The sequence below is a fragment of the Rhipicephalus microplus genome, chromosome 3 (genome assembly GCF_043290135.1).
Source record: "Rhipicephalus microplus isolate Deutch F79 chromosome 3, USDA_Rmic, whole genome shotgun sequence".
In the NCBI taxonomy this organism is placed as follows: domain Eukaryota; kingdom Metazoa; phylum Arthropoda; class Arachnida; order Ixodida; family Ixodidae; genus Rhipicephalus; species Rhipicephalus microplus.
Genome location: NC_134702.1, coordinates 184,732,296 through 184,752,892, shown reverse-complemented (window position 1 = coordinate 184,752,892; position 20,597 = coordinate 184,732,296). Strand labels below are relative to the sequence as shown.

Below are 20,597 nucleotides of genomic sequence, written 5' to 3'. Positions count from 1 at the left end.
ACTTTGTCGATTCTCACCACTGTCGTATGAAGCAGGAAGGCCAGATCACTGAATACGGTTTATGGCGTCAGGCAGCGAATCCCTCCCATTCTTTACAGCCTGTCACGAGAGAGAGAGGTGATGTAGATGTGCTCTCATTTTTTTGCGTAGCCCTGACAGAGAACTGTGGCAACACTGAATATGAAGCTTATTAGAATCTCAGGCCTCGGCTTTTCCTCTTGGTCAGTCTCTGATGGCCAACGTTTTTTTTATTGTTGCGGGATGCAGGGGGAGGACCACACGATAAGCGAGTCCCATCAGGGTGGTCAGGGAGGCAGAAAAGCTATGCACTGTGTATTTTGCCTACATCCCGCCTCGTCCTCGGTGTCGCAGGTGGGGACAAAAGTGTGAAGGACAGGCCATCATCATGGGTGGCACGGGATGCTGGTCCCCCTTGGCCCCCACTGGTGCCACTCCTGTTCTTGGGATGCGAAGAATGAGCAGTGGCGGTAACAATAAACAGGAGATAGGAGAGTCCCCACACCCATCACCTGGTATTGCCTATTACATGTGCGAAATTCGTCCTGATAGCAAGGCGACATTCTTCGATGATTGCATGTCAGACGTCATGCTAGCCCCTCAGACAACGTTCTCACGTATAGCACTTCAGCAATCGCATTAGCTGACCTGTCTTTTGATTCGCACAATCTACTGGTGTTCTCATTTCATCGGGGACATCCACAGTCTCTACAATGACAGCCTAAGCGTGCTGCATGCTAACACTTGTTATTTGTACTTAGTCTATTTCAAGCTGTCATTTAAGCATTAAAGCATTGGGCTCTTGTAATGCACAATGCTAATCAAAGTAACTGCGCAAACCAAGCTTGCAGCGTATTGCACAAACTTGTCGCGATGCTTATTTACGTTACTATTGTTTGTTATTTCCTTCTTGATTAACCACCCTGCACGTTTTGCAAGCTTGTCAGCTGCGTAGCTCCCAGATACCCCCCCCCCCCTGTTAAGCATGCGGTTCTGTCTGATGTGGCTGAAAAGAAGCTTCAACTACACAAGCAACCCAACCTTGCAACTACAACCTTGCAGAAAAACGAGAATGTACCAAAATGTGCCATTTACATTACGCTGCGCAAACTGGATCACTGCGGCGGAAAAGTCGGGAGTGAGGGTTTTCTTTTTTTTTTGCACGTGGCAAGCTTGCAAAAATGCGCAGGGCGGTTACTGATGAGAGAAATGTTACACACCTGTGCACTAACAGGCAAGCCGAAAATTTCGCGCACATCACTGGGGACACGCTCCGCGAAGTTACTTCATCTTGCAGCTCTTCCTGTAAACGTCAAACAGGAAGACACCTCAATGTCAGATTAAAATATCATAAGTAAATCATGACAAAAATATTTGAGGAGCATTTAGTTATGCATTTTATGAACAGCGGATGTGATTTGATTGATTTATATGTGGGTTTGACGTCTTAGAACCCCCGTATGAATATGAGAGACACCGTAGTGATGAGCTCCAGAAATTTCGACCACCGGTGGTTTTTTACGTGCACCCGAATCTAAGCACGCGGGCCTACAACGTTTTGGCCTCCAGCGATAATGGAGCCGCCGCAGCCGGGATTTGACCACGTGACCTGCGGGTCAGCAGCCCTTATCAGAGTACCTTAGCCAATAGATTACCACGGCGGGCCACTTCGGATCTGTGACCTTGATTCGAAAACATCAGCATATGTCCAAATGAACAGGGCTCCAGAAAGAAATCGCGATAGTCATCTCTATTGAAAATCTGCATATCTATGATTGTCCCAATCAACCACTGTGATGAAATGTTTTCTACCCTAATGGTTGATGTTATAGTGAACGTGTTCGCGACCTCGTGGATGTTGTGTTTCTCACTGTATGTACAATTGCGTCTATGTCTCTTTTCCATCTGTCTGCGTGTAATTAAATACTCTGAACGGGCAATGCTAGATAGTTGTATTTCGCTGAAATAGGTTCACACGAGAAATTTTTTCTGTGGTGCTGAGAAGACTTTCACTGTCTGCATGAGCTGATTTGGTCAACTCTCTGAGCCCTTTTCAAGCTAGAAAACTGGAAGCAGGTGGAAAAAAAGATTCTCATCTCGAAGGGCGACACAGCGTCTCCTACCATGCTTTACCATGCCTTTAACAAGATGCATTATTATAACGGAGGACTTTCTATGACTGTGGTAGGTTATAAGATTGGGCGATAAAAAACTTTCGATTAGACTAGAGATGAAAACTTTTGGTGAATCAATCGTCTGTATGACGTCGGTTACACTGCAAAAAAAAGGAGGCGAGGTTTTCATCACGGCATGTTTGCGCACTGTATGCCTGACCATGTGACGCTCATTTATATGTCGTGCATTTTTCATTGTTCTGCTAATCATTCTATAGTCAGTACTCATTCCGCACAGTTGTGAGTGCGCCGACTACATAGGTCGTTCTCACTATGCAAGAAGAATGTTTTCACTGGCGATGCTTTATTCCTTTTATGAACCAACCAGGTATGTAAATCGCTAAGCAGAGACACTGCGAGAAGGTCTGACTTCGAAGAGTGAACCTGCATATAGGCAAACTTCCCACATGTAGGGTCTGATTGTTGTTCGTATCCCAAATATTTTGAGCGCAGTTGCTGACTCTTCTTTGTTGTCTAGACATCATCATTTGTACGACTTCCTCATCTGTATATATCACCGTCAACGTGTGTGAGCCAGAGCTCGACTCGAATAAAGCCACGCCTCACCATATTATGAATACCAGAAATTTTACGTGCCAGAACAGCCATGTGATTACGAGACACGCCATAGCGGATGGTTCCGGAAATTTCAACCATCTAGTGTTCTTGAACGTTCACTTTCATCGTACCGTACAAATGCATCCAGTATTTAGCTTTCATCGAGATGCGACCACGCCCCCGGAATAGCACTCGCGACCTTCTTTTCAGCAGACGAACACCGTACCAGCTACTCCACGGCGGCGGACTAATTCTAGAAACCAAAGAAAACCTGTAAGCCATGTGTTAGATGTCGTTATGCAATGCAATGTCGCGTATATCTCGGCTTCAAAATGGTTCAGTATTGCACTGTCCTTGTTAGTACTGCAAAAGATTTTATTTCAGCGTCATATTTACAGTGTTTTTTTTTTCGCAACTGAAAAATTTTGCCTGCACCTGAAGCCTTAAGCGAGCTAAAAAACGTCACGTCTTACAAAAACTGCAGAAAACTCTAGAAAATTATAAATAGGTTGATTGTGGACGCTCTGTGCAGGGGGTAGAGCGTAAAAGCGAGATGTATTCTGATCTTTTTAGTTACGTAATCAGCTTTAGTAATGTATGCTGAGTTTCTCTCCAAGCGTTTGTGGGCATATATTGCTCGAAGGTAACTTGAGAAAAAGTTACCACACTTGATGAACAGGTTTACCTCCTGTCACTCCTTTTTACGCGCATGCTCTCTGAACCCCTGCCCCTTCGACACAAGCTGCACTCAAAATAAGGCTTCGATTCGTGCGCTTGTTTTTCACGAAGTTCAGTCATCAGCGGTACTTGTTTTCTTTCTGCTCCTATTTTGCTGTACCGAATTGGAGACAACAAGCTGCAGGCAAAATGCCAGAAAAAACCTTGGCCCGAAGGGTACTTTGACGACACCTTCATCAGCCGAAGCGTGCCGATTCCTCGAGAAAACAACAGTGACAATACAAGCCGTGCGGGAAAGAGGTGCATTCGCAGTCTAATCACGTCACGTAGGCGAAAACGTGAATACGCAGCCACTAAAAAAATCGTAAATACAACGTTTTCATGACGGTATAGCCAGTGCATTATGCAAGAATTCGGTATCAACCACCCTGGCCATACTCCAATTCTCACCTACGTTTCCTGCCGATAATCCTGCATTCTTTGCTCGACGCACTCTTGTAACTATGACTAGATATGCAGATTGAGGTGCGTATATAATGGAATTTCCCATGCACAGAACACTAGGAGGAGGTCGGCCTTTCACGAGTCCTAAATGTGTGAACAATTGTTATAGAAAGCGACCTCAGAATGACAAAACGCCGTAGGAGTGCCATTGATTAGCTTTGAATAATTCTTCTTTATATGACATGAATCGATCAATTCGCACGTGCAATAACACTACTGAAAAGCGGCTCACGCCCGCAGTCTCTTGTAATGTTCGAAATTTCAGTCGCATTGTCCGGGAAAGCCTCAGTTTTGTATTAATACAAGCCATTTAGTCGAGAACTGTGGATTAGGCTTTACTATCTGTTCTTTGAATATAGTCCAGATCTCAGAGAAAGTTTGTTCTTCCATTTGGCGCCGTTGTAAATACGTCTGCTATGAGAGCATCTTGGTGATAAACTGCACAGCAAGATAGCCGCAAAGGTATACCACAAAGTGTCTCGCGCAAGTGCATGCAGCTGCTCCATGTCAGTTCTCTTTGAAGTACAAAGCCTTTCTCATCTCTATATGAATCAAATATGCAGCCCACGTGTGCTAATTAGACATTTCCACACGTTTCTGTTGTCCGGTTTGCCCTAACATAACGCGTACAGCCGGTCGCGCTTCGTAGCCCAGCCTCGCATGTGTGTGCTCTGCCTTGTGTAGTCATTCTCCCTTACATATGAATCTTTTACCCTAAAGCACCGCCTGTTCCCTCGGAAAGGGTAAAGATGGTTAACTTCCCTGCCTTTCATTCTCTACTATTTATTCTGTCTCGAGGTTCCCGCAAAAAGACGCGCCACCTTCGCCCGGGCCCAGAAGGCAGCAGTAACAAGCATGCCACGTGCATTTTGCAGGTTTTAAGTCACCTTGTGTGCACAAAACAGCAGGCCGGAATTCACAGCAATACTGGTGCACCTAGGCGTTCATGTACGTTTTTTTTTCCGCAACCAAAATACGCACCCCTGTCATCACTTGTAAGTCGGGACACCCTGCCGTGGGGACGTCCTTGCTGTATTATTGAAGCAGCGCCCCGTTTGAAGGCGGATGCTAGGCAAGGCGTTGCAGTGGCACGCGTGGGAAAAGTGATATCTTAACGAACGCCTCTGCGAGCGAGGACAGTTGCAAGGGGACATGTCGCTCGATGAAGAAGGTAATTGAGTGTGGAAAACACAGGACGTTCTTTAGTAGAAGGTAATTAAAACCACGGTGTCAAAACATGTTTACAATGCAACCCTCGTATATTAAACACGATTCTTCGCACGTGTGAGGGCTTTTAAATTAACGAAATAAAAAGAAGAAACGAAAAAGCACTGTTGGCCTTTAAATTGACCATTAAAACATGTCACCTGCCACGTGACTGCAGCCGTGCGTGTGTTCCTTTATACTATAGCAACGTGACGGCGTCTGGTGCAGACGTGCCGTCGTCACTGGTTTAATGAAAGGACAGCTCAGGGAGAAAGCGAGCTGCCGAAGTAGAGCAGCGGCAGGGCATCCAGCCAGCTAAAAGCACCAACGTTCAACTAGAAGCACCAACGTTCAAGGCACCTCGCGCCACCAGCGCTCGTCGTCTTTTTCTCCAGCCGGCGGGCCGCCACAGCACTACGCTATAACGCGTATGAACTATGTATCCCTAACCAGGGTTATGCCAAGCGTCGTTTCCTTTTGGTCCTATCGTTTTAAGTACTCTTTGCGCAATGCTTCAAAGGTGTGCCAGCATTTCATCAAACGCGCGGTAATCAGTCTATAAAAACATGCTTAGAACTTTATTAATGTATTAGATCATATACTAGTGTATTTTGTCTATCACTGTTGTGCTCTGTTTTGTTATTGCTATTGTGTTTTATTTTAAGTGCGAAGCACTTCGTAGCGAACTTAGGTGCCTTTGAGCGCATCTATTTATCTATGGTTATCTAGTCGCTTACGTTTGGGTGCTTTCGTGGTCACCCCCTTAACTTAGCATGAATCAAAATTAGCATGAGAGGGTAGGATGGTTTGACGATTATGACGCGCTGGTCAGGACATGAATAATGTCACAGTCCCATCGCAAACTCCTTCAAAAACTTTCCGCCAGACAGTGACACATACCCACGGGCGGGTATGTGCCACTGGTATGCGGGTATGAGCCACAGGTGATTGACACTTAGTGTCTTCCCAGAAACGACGAGAAGACCCATGAGCAATTTCAACGTTTAAGCAATACCCGACATCGGTAGCGTAACTCCACGAAAGCATGGCATCGAATAAATGTCAGTGTTAAGTAAGAACCTGAAATAGAGAAGCGTTGTCTTGTCCTTTTCTGCGTCTTTCGCGCTACGTTTATTAACCTCATGTTTCTTTAAGCTTTTACCACGCAATATTACATGCATTAAAAACACTCTTGGCACAACATGACATTCCCATATAGACGCCTTTTGGCCACGCAAGAGTTCGGGTTTCGATTGCTACAAAAAAGCGAATATTTGTTGATTTAGTTATTCGCTTCTATCTCTAAGAATCACTCAGAGACAGTAGTCATTTCTCGCTTACAACGAAGGACACCGGCCTCGGAATGTCCGCAGAAAAGCTCTTTAGCGCTGCCACGTTAGCGCTTTCGACCCTGGCGGTGTCAAATGACCCCATTACATAATATTTTTTTGTAGCAACACTGCTTATTCATGGAAGAACAATTATTCGACGATAAACACTGTAATTGACGTCATCATTGTGGCACTTTTGTGGAGGGTGAAGCCGAAAAGAAGATGACGCCTGGTGGTTGACGGCGGTGCGATAAGCGCCCTGTTTGGGACGAGGTCTCGGCTTCCACACTGCGAATAAGACGCGTGTTCAGATTTTGTGTACTCTAGTGAGCAGCAGGAATAAAGAAACAATTTTTCGCATTTCACGACCACTCAGCCCTGACGAACTAATTTCATGCCACCTATGTAAATTAGGAAACGTTTCTAGCACTGGCTCATATTTTTTGTTTGTGGTAATCTTATGTCCTTTACGTTGAAAAAACACGAACAAAAATATCTGAACTTTTTAGGCAACATTACTGTGGCAAGTTCAGAGCAGTGGGAGGCACAACTTGCCAGCTTGGACCCACAGGTGCAGTTAGCGCTTCTGAATCAAGTTAGCCGAGCGGCGCAAGCCAGTGAGGCTTTTAACTTGGGGCCTCGACCAACATGCTTCTAAGTAAACCTTTTTCTATCCCTTCTCTCAAAGCAAAATTTTGTTTTTCTTCTTCCAGCCAAATTAAAAGAATTGGCTGTAAGAATTGAAGACATGGAAACGTATAAGGGAGAGAATAGAGTTTTGAATTGGCTGACGTTTAATTTTATGAGGGCTTCAGCCCATAAGTTGATCGCCAACGCTCTAGATAAGTGCAAGCATAAGGATTTGTATATATAATATATTTTTCTCATAGTCTAAGGATCTCTTCTCAATATGGCTCTAGCTTGCTCGTACGTCTATGCTCACCGTAAAGCTACGAGAAGTATGCCATAAATGTGTGGTTGATATGCTGCTCCTCAGAAGCATTCAAATAACAACGGCAATAATGATTGATTGATATGTGGGGTTTAACGTCCCAAAACCACCACATGATTATGAGAGACGCCGTAGTGGAGGGCTCCTGAAATTTCGACCACCTGGGGTTCTTTAACGTGCACCCAAATCTGAGCACACGTGTCTACAACATTTCCTCCTCCATCGGAAATGCAGCCGCCGCAGCCGGGATTCGAACCCACGCCCTGCGGGTCAGCAGCCGAGTACCTTAGCCACTAGACCACCACGGCGGGGCAACAACGGCAATAATCACAGAAGGCTGGAATTCACGACGGTGGTGCTACGCAAGGTAGATCGCGGTATATGAAAGACGCTGCAAGCACGTGCGCTCGAGAAGTGGGGAGATTTATCTCCGATCGGGAGAGCCTCTCACAGGCTATCGCACTCGTAGAGCAAGTTAAGCGTCACCGCACCACTCGCAAAAATAAGCTTCCATGATTGATTCATTCGTCTCATTTGCAATGCTTTCAGTCACCGTTTAGTCAGAAAAAACGCTGCCTGCTTCAGCAGTCTCAGATACTCGCAGGCCGTGATCTGCACAAGGCCCCACCACCGACCGAGTTTTTTGAGCCTGCGTGCCATATCAGTATCGACATGTTTTGTTTGCATCCGTGCTAGCACTGTTTTGTCACTGCGACGCTCTCATGAGCGCAGATGTGTGCTTGCCACTGATAGAAATCATATCGAATACTTTATGATAACGAGGGTGCGAGCTGGTGCGCCGCCAAAACGTAGCCATAAATATTAGGCCGTGTAGGTCATGGCCAACCTGTCGCTGTAAGACTTAAGTGATCTCGGATGACGGGATGCGATTTCTCAGTGTTTATATTTAAGACCTTATAGTGTCTATATATCGGCCGCATATTGATGTAAGTGAAACGAGGAGCTGGCAACAAAATATAAACGTCAGGTGCAGTTTCTGCAGAATCATTGTACGTGCATTTGTGATGCAAGACGGCTTTTTAGAGTCAGAGAAGTATGCTTTGTGAGCTGTGCGTAAAAATTACGAAGCACACTTCGCGATAATGAAATGCACTGACTTTCCGACACAAGAATGTGGGAAAGGAGTTGCGATAGAAATAAAACGTGGCTTGCACGTGCTCTCGCGAAGGTGTCACTGAAAAGTAAGCGACTTCCGTTAATGTCAAAGCGTCCATTCACGCGTGCAGAAGCCGCCTTAGCTCGCTGGATCTAATCATGCATTGTTGATTAGGATGTCACGTGATCATGGAGTTCGCTAAAAATGATGGCATAATGGAAAACGCTTCTGTTGGAAACAATAGGCAGTCACGCAAGTTGAAAATATGAAAATATTAGGCAGTCTAAATGACTACGCAACCTCAAAGGGGCAGCGACAACATTTTTATGCATGCCACGTTTTTTGCATCAATGTATAGTTATTGATGCCCTTGTAATAATTCGGTACTACTAACACAACAGAGAGATGAATTATTATATGAATTATCAATTAGTAGGACCAATATCGAACCCAATTCAAAACTGGTGTAAAGCCCGCTAATTTGCTGCGCTTTATGAAAAGTGGTCACCTCCCGCACTCCAACACAAAATGGTCTCGCCAGTTTCAAGTTTCATTTCGTCTGTTCGGCGCACACATCTATAGGCATGTGTTCGACACCCCCATTGTCGTCGCCACATTATCAGCGTCCACTTGACGAAAAAAACACTGAGGAGTATGAAATCGCGGTGATTCACTGCGTGAACAATAATTTCCAGTTTGATCTTCTTTTGAGCAGTGATTCTGAAATCTACGCTGGACCGATGATGACAGTGACGAGGCAGCTAGGGACGCGCGCTTGGGCCACGCTGGCTGGAAAGACATACGGAAGTTGCCCGCATGTTACTAGATTACAATGATCGTAGCTTCAAATAATCCTATTCGCGCTCTCGACTTTACGACAGATCACCCCAAGCAGCACAACGAAAACGCAGGATTCACACAAACGCGCTGCTCAAGCCAAGCAAAACAAAGAAAGCTGAGGTGTTGTCAGGCAGCCAGGATTGAAGTCATCGCTGCTCTTTCATTGTCACTCAATGCGCGAGGCGTGACCTAGAAAAGCTCGCTGAACGCGTCAAAACATTGTTGATGTCGCATGGCTGTGAACGCACCATTGAGCCTTTGGACGCTGTTTGCGCTCGAAATAGAGTAACTTCTACGCGATTGACGGCATTCATACTTTGCTAAAAAAGCTCAAGCCAACTCCTCCTAGAAAAACTATGCCTGGAACGTCGCTCTGTTTTCAATTGAAAGCCTCCTGCCAGCACGCAATCTCGGAGGCCACGCCTACTACCTTGTGTTGCGACCGGCCGCCGCGTGAGACCGCTCACCTCCGTATCGCTCAGTCACGTGACATTAGCGTACCGTTCTGTCACGTGACATCACGGCTACTCTGAGGCAACTGTGAGAGCATTGCTGTGTTCGCAGGGGGCGGCCGTCGGAGGCGCTCGCCTTCGTACCGAAGGAGGAGGGTCAAATCAGAAGGTAGGGCAGCGTGTTCGCGGCTCACGTTTCAGGCACAATTTTTTTAGGAAGCGTTGCTCTTGTATACAAAACAATCGAATAAACGCCACTTCTCGTGTTTCAAAATTGGTGTCACTGCTCCTTCAACCTCCGCGTAATGTCATACTCAGATGATATATTACGAATGTGAATTCACACGAGCTTGACAACAAGCGCATAACTTTGCAAGCCGACCGGGAAAGCGAAAAAACAAACAAACACCTGAGCACTTGTAACTTGTCATAACTGCAAACCCACACACTGGCATGGCGGCTGTCGCCATCAGAAAGTATGAACCGTATTGACATTGCTCTAACTGGAACCCCTTGTATAACTAAAGAGATGGAATCTTCAAGTGAAAGGCAACTTCTCTCCGCGTTTTACTCGAACTAGATGGAAAAAGCTTTAGTTGACTCAAACTGTACGAATTCAACTTGATCTACACAATCAAATCGGCACATAATTTGTGTAACCTAGTTCCAACCTTCACCCTATAGCGCCGACATTTATGGCCAAAAAGTAACGCTACTTTACCTGTGAACGAAAGAAACAAACACGACGAATATAAGAAGAAAGGGAACGCTGAGGGCTATTTTTTCTTTGTTTTATGCGACCTTTCTAAAAAGCGACCAGATAATGAAGCCTTGAAAGCCACAGTGGACTTTCGTTGTACACTTCTGGGTGTACTGCAGTAGTTGCGATATAGATGCGAAGAAAAGAAAGCAGATCACGTGGCATGCGAACCCCGCAGTTGCTTCTAAGGCTGGATGGTCTAAGAGCGGCGAACGGTGCGAAGCAGATGCATACTACCACAACTTCGAACAGCCGTTGAGCAACGCTGAGGAGCTGCATCGTGAAGGGTAGGCATAGCCAGCGGGGCGGTGTCCATCAGGCAGGGCCATTCCACTCCCGCGGAAGCGTGCGGGCCGCCGAAGGGCAATCCTCGCCGACCAATGAGTGGAGGAGGAGGCCACCAGGCAGCCTTCGCGCGAGGGACCCCACTCTTTTGTTTCGCGGCTGCTGCTGCCGGCTTAACGTACTTCCTCCTCCTGGACGGGATCAGAAAAACTTTGGTGGCTCGACGCAACAATGGAGCGAGCCGTGCTGACCCCGTAAACACGGAATGCCGTCGCCGCCGCAGCGGCAAAGAGTTTATTGTACCGAGAAATGCCGTATTCGAACAGCGCCGAGGAGGCCACGCGAAGCGGTTGTTCGGGCGAGCTCGCGAGAGTAAGTGGGTGTTCGCGTCATGGGCGCTACTGACCGCTAACCAGATCAAAAGAGGAGTTCATCAGTTTTTTGTTTGTCGACAAATAACGTGTGTTGTCGTAAACCACAAGTGAAACCGAAGCAAACATATATCCTAAAGCTTTACATGCATGAAAACATCCTCATAATGACATGATAACGTATGAATATACTTCTTTGAGAAGAAATGTTCGCATATATCCTAAAACTTTACATGCATGAGAAAATCTTCATGATGACTGATGACAACGTATAATTATGTCTCTGAGAAGAAATGTTCGCAGATTCCGGTGTATATTTTATTTTGAGGATGTCTTTGGGCACGCGCAAACTACTGATATACAGCGAATGCACTTCGTTTTGCAAGTTTATTGTGCTTCTAAGAATTGTGAATTGCCACCTTAAAACATTGTATCCCACTGTGTATCGACGAAGTTAACTGCAGCCAGCTGCGCCTTCTCGCATTTATGACTTATTTTTCTCCATTTTGTGTCGAGCGTAACTGGAAGTGGGCCTTTTTGAGCCCTAGAACTATAATACTCGTATAAAAATCCGCGCCAACCGTATATGTTTGCATTAGCGTCTCACCGGTTGCAGTTCACAAATGAGAACGCGTATCGTGAGTAAAACACAGATACATAATGAACTCTAGCTTGTTTACTATTATTATGGAATAATTATTGTGATTATAACATTTATCAACGGCTACAGTGCCTGAAACTCGGAGACTTTACCGTCTTCCTCTCAGAAGCACTGTGTCTGAGGGATTTGAAATCGAGGAAATAAATTCAAGATTTCGAAATAATTTATACACTTGAGATGCCATAAAAATAACAAAAAAAGAAAAAAATGTCACCAAACTGCTGATGCCGTCACAGATGGGGCTAAAATATACAGAAACAGCAAGTATAAAGTGTCATAGGAAAGAGCAGCACCAAGGGAAAAAAAAAGACAGCGTGCTCTGTGGATTCTATGCGATTCTAGTACTGATGTCATCCAAAGCATACCACGATGGCTGGTAATAAGAAACCGCCGGTCGTTCTGCAAACCCTAACCATATGGGCAAGCATGTTTGCGCTGCAGTTATGCTCGTCAGTCGAGTGCTCGCTTGAGTAGAGCAGCAAGAGGGTATGACGGAGATGATGTCGCTGTCTCATTTTTTTTTTCTGCATTACCAAAGGAACGTATAAGATGTTGACATTGCATGATTCTCGCTAAGCTGTTTCTAAGGCTGTACTGTCTCATAGCACCTAAGCATACCATTGTCACGGGGAGGCGACGGTAAAACTTTTGCCAATCTGATAGCGGTGAAATAAAAAAAAGAGCCATAATTACGGCAGAACCTACAAATTGTAGGAATCAGGGGCGTGGAAAGCAAACAGCGAGTACTCGAGCTTTGATGAAAGTCTGGAGAGGTTAACTGACCCACTTGATTAATTTGAGTAGTTGTTTGCACATAGCGGGTTTGCCAGAAGCGTTGACTACACAGGCGCCTGACGCCAGCATATGACTGTCCGGCATAACACCGCCACAGACGTTAGAGATAGATCCATCACACTTATGAAAACGAAGCGTAAGCAGCATTTGTTGGCCTGTACCTGCGGGCACAAACGGCACTAGACTATAGCTTATTGAGTCATAGGAGTGCGTATGGTCGCATTTCTGTGCTGCAGTAAATTGGCCAACAAACAGCATGGCCTTATCTTGTTCATTCAACTCTAAATTTCTTATAAAGTCATGGACCACGGTATGTGGGCATGAGCATTTCGTTGTTATGGGTGTAAGTTACATAGGCGGGAAGTACGAGGGGCAGGAGGAGGATGGCCATCCCTTGTACCTCATGAGGATGCGCTGCGGTGAACCTTCGCTCCTCTCTCACCTATTGAAGAAGAACGGTGCGCAAGCCTATGATTAACCCTTTGTTAACTAGCTTAGACATTATTATTATTATTATTATTATTATTATTGAAAGCGAACAATAAAAACCACGTTAAAAGTCACACGACACAGCATATGTTCATGTTTCTCTAAGCACCATCCAATGAATGTACTAGCATACATTACAAAAATCAAATGCCTCTGGAAATCGCTCGCTTAGAAGCCGAAAAACGTAGAGCGCGATGCCAGTTGAGTAATTGCGACAGTGAAGCAGCCAAGGACTTAAACACACACACAAAAAATCTTGCGTGCTCCACGCACAGGACGTCATAGGCGCCAGTTTTTTATCAGTATTTAATAAACTATTTTCAAACATTTTCTATACTTCCGCTACAGCGGTCCCTTGCGTATACAGTGATAACAGGTATAGATGCCACGGCCCGTCAATCGCTCAACTGAGGCTTCATGCATGCCTCGTTTGTTTATTGAAACAGACCAATGTAGACTGTATGCCATATTGTTCTCCATCACAAATTGCCAGCATACATGAAACAAGCGTGTGTGGGGACACCAAATCGAGGCAACCACGCGCGATGCGCGCTCCCTGCACCTCATCTGTGAACCGACAGCGTCGATAAAGACTGGTGTGTTTTATAATTTTTTCCGTTGTTATCATTTTTCATGCAAAAGCTATAGTTTGGAAAGCACTTGCAGAAAAGCTCCGGAGGGTTTGCGCGCGGTGTTTTTGTACTGCACCGACAGACAAACATATGGAGTGCAGGCTAGCATTATTTTATAAGCTTAAAACATAGGACATGGGAGTCCACCAAGGGGTGGCTCCATGCCTCCTCGCCCCAATTTGCTTCATCTTCACTCAGAGCGCAAACACAACAGCAAGGACACCAGAAGAAAAAACCACTCGGCAGGAGCTTTGACTCACGACTGATTGCTTTATTCACGCAAGAACCATTCATACCAAAAAAAAAGCCGCACACGCGAACGTCAGCACTCTGGCCTTTTTTTATCAACCATGGTGCGGAAAACGAAAAAAAATAATTAACTAAAGACGATTAGCGATGAGACTCGTTAGGAAGCACTCGTTCTTTGCTGTGTGACGCTTGCGGTTGAACGCCCTCTCGAGTACTTACGCACTCTACGGAGGAAGAAAGACGAAGAAACACGTCACATTTCAGACGCCTATGTGTAAAGCCTCTAAATGCGCTGACAGGTGCGTCAGTGTGACGTCATTTGCAATATGAAGCAAAAAACGCAAGAGTAAGAAAGAAAACTGAAAAGGAACTATTTCATGACGTATCAAGTTGATCTTTATTCAAGCATAGAAAATTATACTTACAAAAGAAGTTATACAAAAGGCATTAACGCCTGGCAAGGTCCTCCCACTAGAAACAACGGTGGTTTGCACGCAAGCGCCATTTGATGACACGTGAGGTTCGAAGTCACAATACCACCATATGAATATGAGAACCGCCGTAGTGAAGGGCTCCAAAAATTGCCACAGCCTAGGGTTTTTTAACGGGCACCCAAATCTGAGCAGACGGGCCTACAGCGCCGCAACCTGTGGGTCAGCAGTCGAGTACTTTAGCCACTGACCACCAGGGCGGGGTACGCAAGCACAGTAGTTTTGTTGTCGTTGATCGCCTCAAAGCATCAAGTTTATCTGTGTTTCGTTTCTCATAGTATGGTTGATGAAAAGGGCAGAAGTACTTATGTGCGTCAAGGGCTTCAATGTAAGCAATTCTTGCGTGAATGAAACCGGCTGTCACGACTGAAAGCTCAGAGATAATCGCATTCAGGAAAGAACAGTATCAAAAGAAAAACTGAATTATGATTTTGTAACAACTCAACAACAATTGCGCCGGAGAGGAATCAGCGAAGAACATTGTACTCAAACTAGCGAAATTGCTAACTTACACGGTAAAGTTACGTGAAGTAGATGTTTGAGAAAAGCCCGTGTGATCGGTAACTAATAGGATAAAATTTAAACAAGAACATTGATCACAAAAATGACACGAAAACGAACATTGTGGCTGCCTTGGTGGCAGCTTTTTTATTTCGGCTTTCGTCAAAGGAGTCAAAACGAGTTTTTCGTATATTTTTTTTCCTATGGTCAATGACCATGTTAATTTTACCTGGTTTAGTTACATATATTGTAAACAGTGCATCTTGAAACCCTGCGAGGCAAGAACTATGGGTTGGCATACTGCAGAAAGGCAGGTATGCGATGCGAAATGCTGCACGTGATTAATGAGTACACGCCGCCATATAGGAACAAAGAAAAGCACTAAGGGCACCACATGTGACCTTATTTACCCAAAAGTTAATGTAAAGTGGTTTACTGCATTATAAAAAGAAACGTCAGCTATACGATATTATCTTTGACATTTCAGGAAGGAAAATCCTTTACTGTAAAGATATTTGTCTAATGAATCAACATCGAATATGCTATTGAACTACTCCGGGCTTGAGCGTGAGGTATGCGCGCAGTTTTCACTTTTGAAATGAGACAATAAATAAAAAAACAAATAAAAAATATCTGAGATTTTACGTTCCAAAACTACGATAGATTTATGAGAGACGCCATAGTGGAAGGCTACGGACATTTTGATCACCTGGTGTTCTTAAAGGTGCACTGACATGACACAGTACATGGGCCTCTAATATTTCGCCTCCACCAAAATGCAACCGCGCCGCCGTGGGCGCTATCGCACCTGTGACCTTCGGGTCAGCAGCCGATCACCGAAGCTACTCATTCGGAAAAGAACAAATCATAGCACTGTTTTTAAACATCGGTGTTGTCCTGTGAAAAATGTGATGACAACCGGGCGACTGCATTACTATTCTGATTTCTAAGGCGCTAAAAAAATTGGGGGACCCTTAAGCTTCGCATTTAAGAACAGAACGCAATAGCGAAATCCAGCCCCTAGTGCGCACTTCAACCGCTAAGTGCATACCTAATAATATGCTTTGTTACACACACACACACACACACACACACACACACACACACACACACACACACACACACACACACACACACACACACACACACACACACACACACACACACACACACACACACACACACACACACACACACACACACACACACACACACACACACACACACACACACACACACACACACACACACACACACACACACACACACACACACACACACACACACACACACACACACACACACACACACACACACACACACACACACACACACACACACACACACACACACACACACACACACACACACACACACACACACACACACACACACACACACACACACACACACACACACACACACACACACACACACAAACGCGCGCGTGCGCTAGCGCGACGTATCTGTAGTAATGCAGCGACTGCGCAGTGTGGCCACTTCCCTCTGCTAGAACGGCGCTCTGCTATGGTCGAAACACGTTTTTCACAATGTATCACAGATGGCACACAGACACACACACACATACGCGCCCACGCGGATGTAGGTCTTTGATCTAAAGCAGGAGTCGCATGGCCTGCAAGATACACGCCACGTGCTTGCCATATCGGAGACCATAAAGAGTCTCACAATACCTCACAGATGGCAGCACATTATCTAGCGTTTCCTGTTTGCTCGATCGACGCCTCTGGAAAGGCATAATATGTTTTTCGTTAGTTGGACATAGCTGTCTATTTTAGAGCTGTTTGAAAGTTCCCGTGTGTCTTTAGCGGCGATGGCTGCACTCTCCCGGCCTTTTTTGACGTAATTTCGCCGAATAGGCTCGTTGTATTAGTGACATGCGTCGAACAAAATGCGTTAAGGAGACTACTTCCACAACATGGCATTTATGTAGTGTTTTTTTTCTCGAAGAAGATGCAAATAACATTGTGGTTTTGTGGTTGTACGCCTACTTACCACGCTAACGGCCCGGGTTCAATACTCAAGAGACGGAAAGATTGATTGGCTTCTTTCTCAATTTTTTTGCTCACAACGAATGGTTCCAGCGCCGACGGCAGAATTTCTCCGACACGAGCTCTCTAACGCTATTGCGTTAAAACGCTGGGCCTCTGCCCAAGAAACCGCACAGTCACAGCGAAAGCTAGAAGAGCGGACTTTCAGAGCCTTTTCTAAACACTCATTGGGTAACTGCTGCAAGCACACTTGCTTGATACCCACTACGGCATTATTAATAAAGAATTGTGTAGTAGGCCGGAATTCGCTCTGCTATTTTTTGTCATTCTTCTGAAAAGCGTGGTATCCCCTAAACACTTGCAAATAATTTTGTGCCAATTTTTCATGCTGTGGCTGACGACGATGAGGAATTATGCCAGAAGTGGGTATGCGCCACAGTTAATAGGTTAATAGTTAATAGGTAATAGGTTTATAGGTTGGGGCTACAAGCCCCAACCTATAAACCTATATTGGGGCTACAAGCTCCAACCTATAAACCTATATTGGGGCTACAAGCACAAGTCTGTTTGCAGGGTACCCAATAAAAATCATAATTTTTCTCAAGCAATGAAAGCACCCCCGCCATTATTCGTCATTGTGATTAAAATCGAGGTGCCCGCTACGCAAGCGCAAGGAATTATGAAAACTTTGTAGATGCACTGGCTGATGACTATGTAGAATATTCGCTAAGCATTATGGGTTGCAAAAATTCAACCATCCACTTGTTGCGCATTTCGTGTCATCCGGGGACCGGTTACAGAACTTGCGTTGAGTGACGTCTTGTTGGTATTTCACTCTTCCATCACGCTATATTACATGTTAACGAAGTTCGTTCTCGACAACACCTGTATAGAATGCTTTTTCAAAGGAGTTTCGGGCATAGGCATGGCTCTGCGGTAAAATCATGGACTGCTACGGTGAGAAACCAGGTTGTCGTTCCATCTTGTGTATTTGTTTCTTTTATTATTTCGTTTTCTTTTACTATATCAAGCGATAGTGATTACTGGCACCAACGGTGGACAACTACGGCGCTAAAAATTGCCCTTGATGCGATCTTGTAAGAGCTTTCGCAGTGAAACGAACAAGTTATTTGCCGTGTGTTTTTCTAGGCGTAATTGTCTGGTTTTATTTGGTTATGCCTAATGAGGACACAAATCTCCCGAGAAGTATTTTATTTTTTTATATACTTCACTAATCTTCATCGCACGTCAACACGCCGTTACAGAGCATGCGCGTCAGAGCAACCTTGAATATACGAGCCCGTTGTCCTGCGCCGAAAATAGTCAACCGCAGTCAGCGCAAGAACATGTGTGAATCTACGAACTTAATAGGTCGGCAGCTGGCTAGCGTGCTACGCGGGTACAAAGCAGCAACGTGTCATCCTTCTACAATAAGTGGCATGTTTGACAATTGCTTTATATAGAAGCAATGCTCTATTAAAAGCAAGTTTATCTGATTTTTCCTCGCATGTATCGGCAGGTCTCACATGGAGCGCTCGCGAGGGAGCGGCAGTATGGTGTGCGCATGTTGCGGACACTAGACAAACTTTTATTCATATATTCGTAATTATCAGATAATCTAACCACCAACTACAGGTATATTGCAAAATAATGCGAAGTTTTATATTGATTGTGTTCAAAAATTCAAATAAAAAAAGATGTGATTTTTGCTCGGCGACACAGACAGCACAGATAAACAAAAAACGTTCGTATGTAATAGCGTACTCAAGTAGTCTCGTGTTACCCGCTAATGTCCAGTTGAAATCCTTAGTCACTTAGGACAACACGAGTAGGTGAGCTATATCAAAAGGCTATACTTGTTCCTTCACGTCTCCCATAGCCATTATATGATCCCATGCATTGTCACGTCATTTAAAAAAACAGCTCTTCTGAAGTTACCATATCATTGTTCTAAATCATTCACCCTCACCAAACCAAATTGCGCCCTGTCTGCCTTATGGTTGCTTACTGAAGGTTAGCTATACTTCTTCGAGATTTTAAAATGATTGAAAACAAATCGGAAGTAACAGTCATTGACGGTGATCGCCGCTGGAGTCATTGGCTTCCAGTGCGTCATCATTAGCGGTATTTTATTAATCTCTGAACTGTTACATAATAACCACCTTATGCAACAAGTTGTAAAGTGCAAAATGTAACCAACGTTTTCATTTCGTGATTATGACGACCTTTCTCCTTTTACGTTTTTAGGTTTTATTCAAACCAATGTCGGTCCCCTGTGTGCGAGACATATTGCTAAGAATCTAGAAAAAGTCCCTAACTGAGAGGTCACGGTCTGCCATAATGAGACATTTATTTTGGACATCAGGTTTTAAAAGTGCATAGCTCTTCTCTGCGGGCACGCAGACAGAAGATTGACTGCTGTGAAGTTCGCGCAGCCTGAAAAGCAACAGGTGCCAGGGCACCACTGACCTCGTAGATGGCAGCCACGATGCGATGCCTGTGCGTGCGTGCGATGAGGAGCACCTGAAGATTGCTTGCAGCGATCAGTGACGCCGGAAAGACGAGGGACAGCCACACGTAGCTTAGCGCGTATCCCAGTCCCACGGGCGATGACGCCGGGGCTTGCGAGTCTACACCGCTGCCGGCGCACGCGGCGACGCACACACATCGCGACGGACCGTAGGAGTACGGACACACTCCTACGAGCGGGGGCACGGCCGCACCCGCCGCGACAATCCAGGACACGCCGAGGAAGGCGCACGTCCGCCGCGTGTTCACTAGGCGCGAGTAATGGAGCGGACTGGCGATGGCAGCGTACCGGTCGCAGCTGAGGCCGCAGAGCGTCCACACCGCCACGGCGGGCACGACTGCCCACAAAACGCCCTGGACGTAACATGCACCGGAGGCGTCGATCACCTCGGCAGATGCCGATAGTCCACCGAACACGGCGTTCGAAACAAGCACGAGTAAGCAGAACACGCTGTCGACGAAGGCGAGGTGCAGAAGGAGCAGGCTGTTGGCCGTGCGGAACTGGCGCTGCCAGAAAAGGACCACGAGGATGTACGCGTTCAGCACGAGTCCGACGGTCGCCGCGAGACTGGTACACAGAAGATGCACGGGTGTCGGTCCCTCGACAACCGCCGCGGCGGTCGCTGAAATGGTCGCCGATTCAGCATCAAACCACACGTCGTAATCTCGAGTGGCGAGCCCAGCGCTGGCGTTGGAGCTACCGCCAGTGCCGGATGCGCTCCGCATGCCGGCCGCTGTCCGCGACGGCGACTGAGGTCGGGCGGCGGACGGCGTGAGCCGCCGGCACCACACCGCCTCGCGCGCCGCCGGCGATCGTAAGAGGGAGCGGGGCGCGCTTGAGCGGCCCTCGCTCGCGCTTCGAGAAGGAGCCGCTGCTCACTGCCCCCGTTCTTGAACGGCAGCCGCGACTGCTCTGACAAACCGCTCGCTGCCGGCATCGGCAGCAGCCCTGCGCCGCACACGCCGCGGAGCTGCGCGGGAGCACCGCACGC

At 46.0% G+C, this 20,597-nt stretch overlaps 1 protein-coding gene across 1 annotated transcript in view; it reads right to left on the bottom strand.

Annotated features, from left to right (window-relative positions):
- Positions 1 to 20,331, bottom strand: part of LOC119169533 (uncharacterized) — a 114,208-nt gene extending 93,877 nt beyond the window's left edge. Inside the window, exon 1 of the mRNA XM_037420605.2 lies at positions 19,546 to 20,331. Within this exon, the coding sequence (XP_037276502.2) occupies positions 19,546 to 20,331 (786 nt within the window). The remainder of the gene's footprint in view (positions 1 to 19,545) is intronic.
- Positions 20,332 to 20,597: the final 266 nt, after the last annotated feature.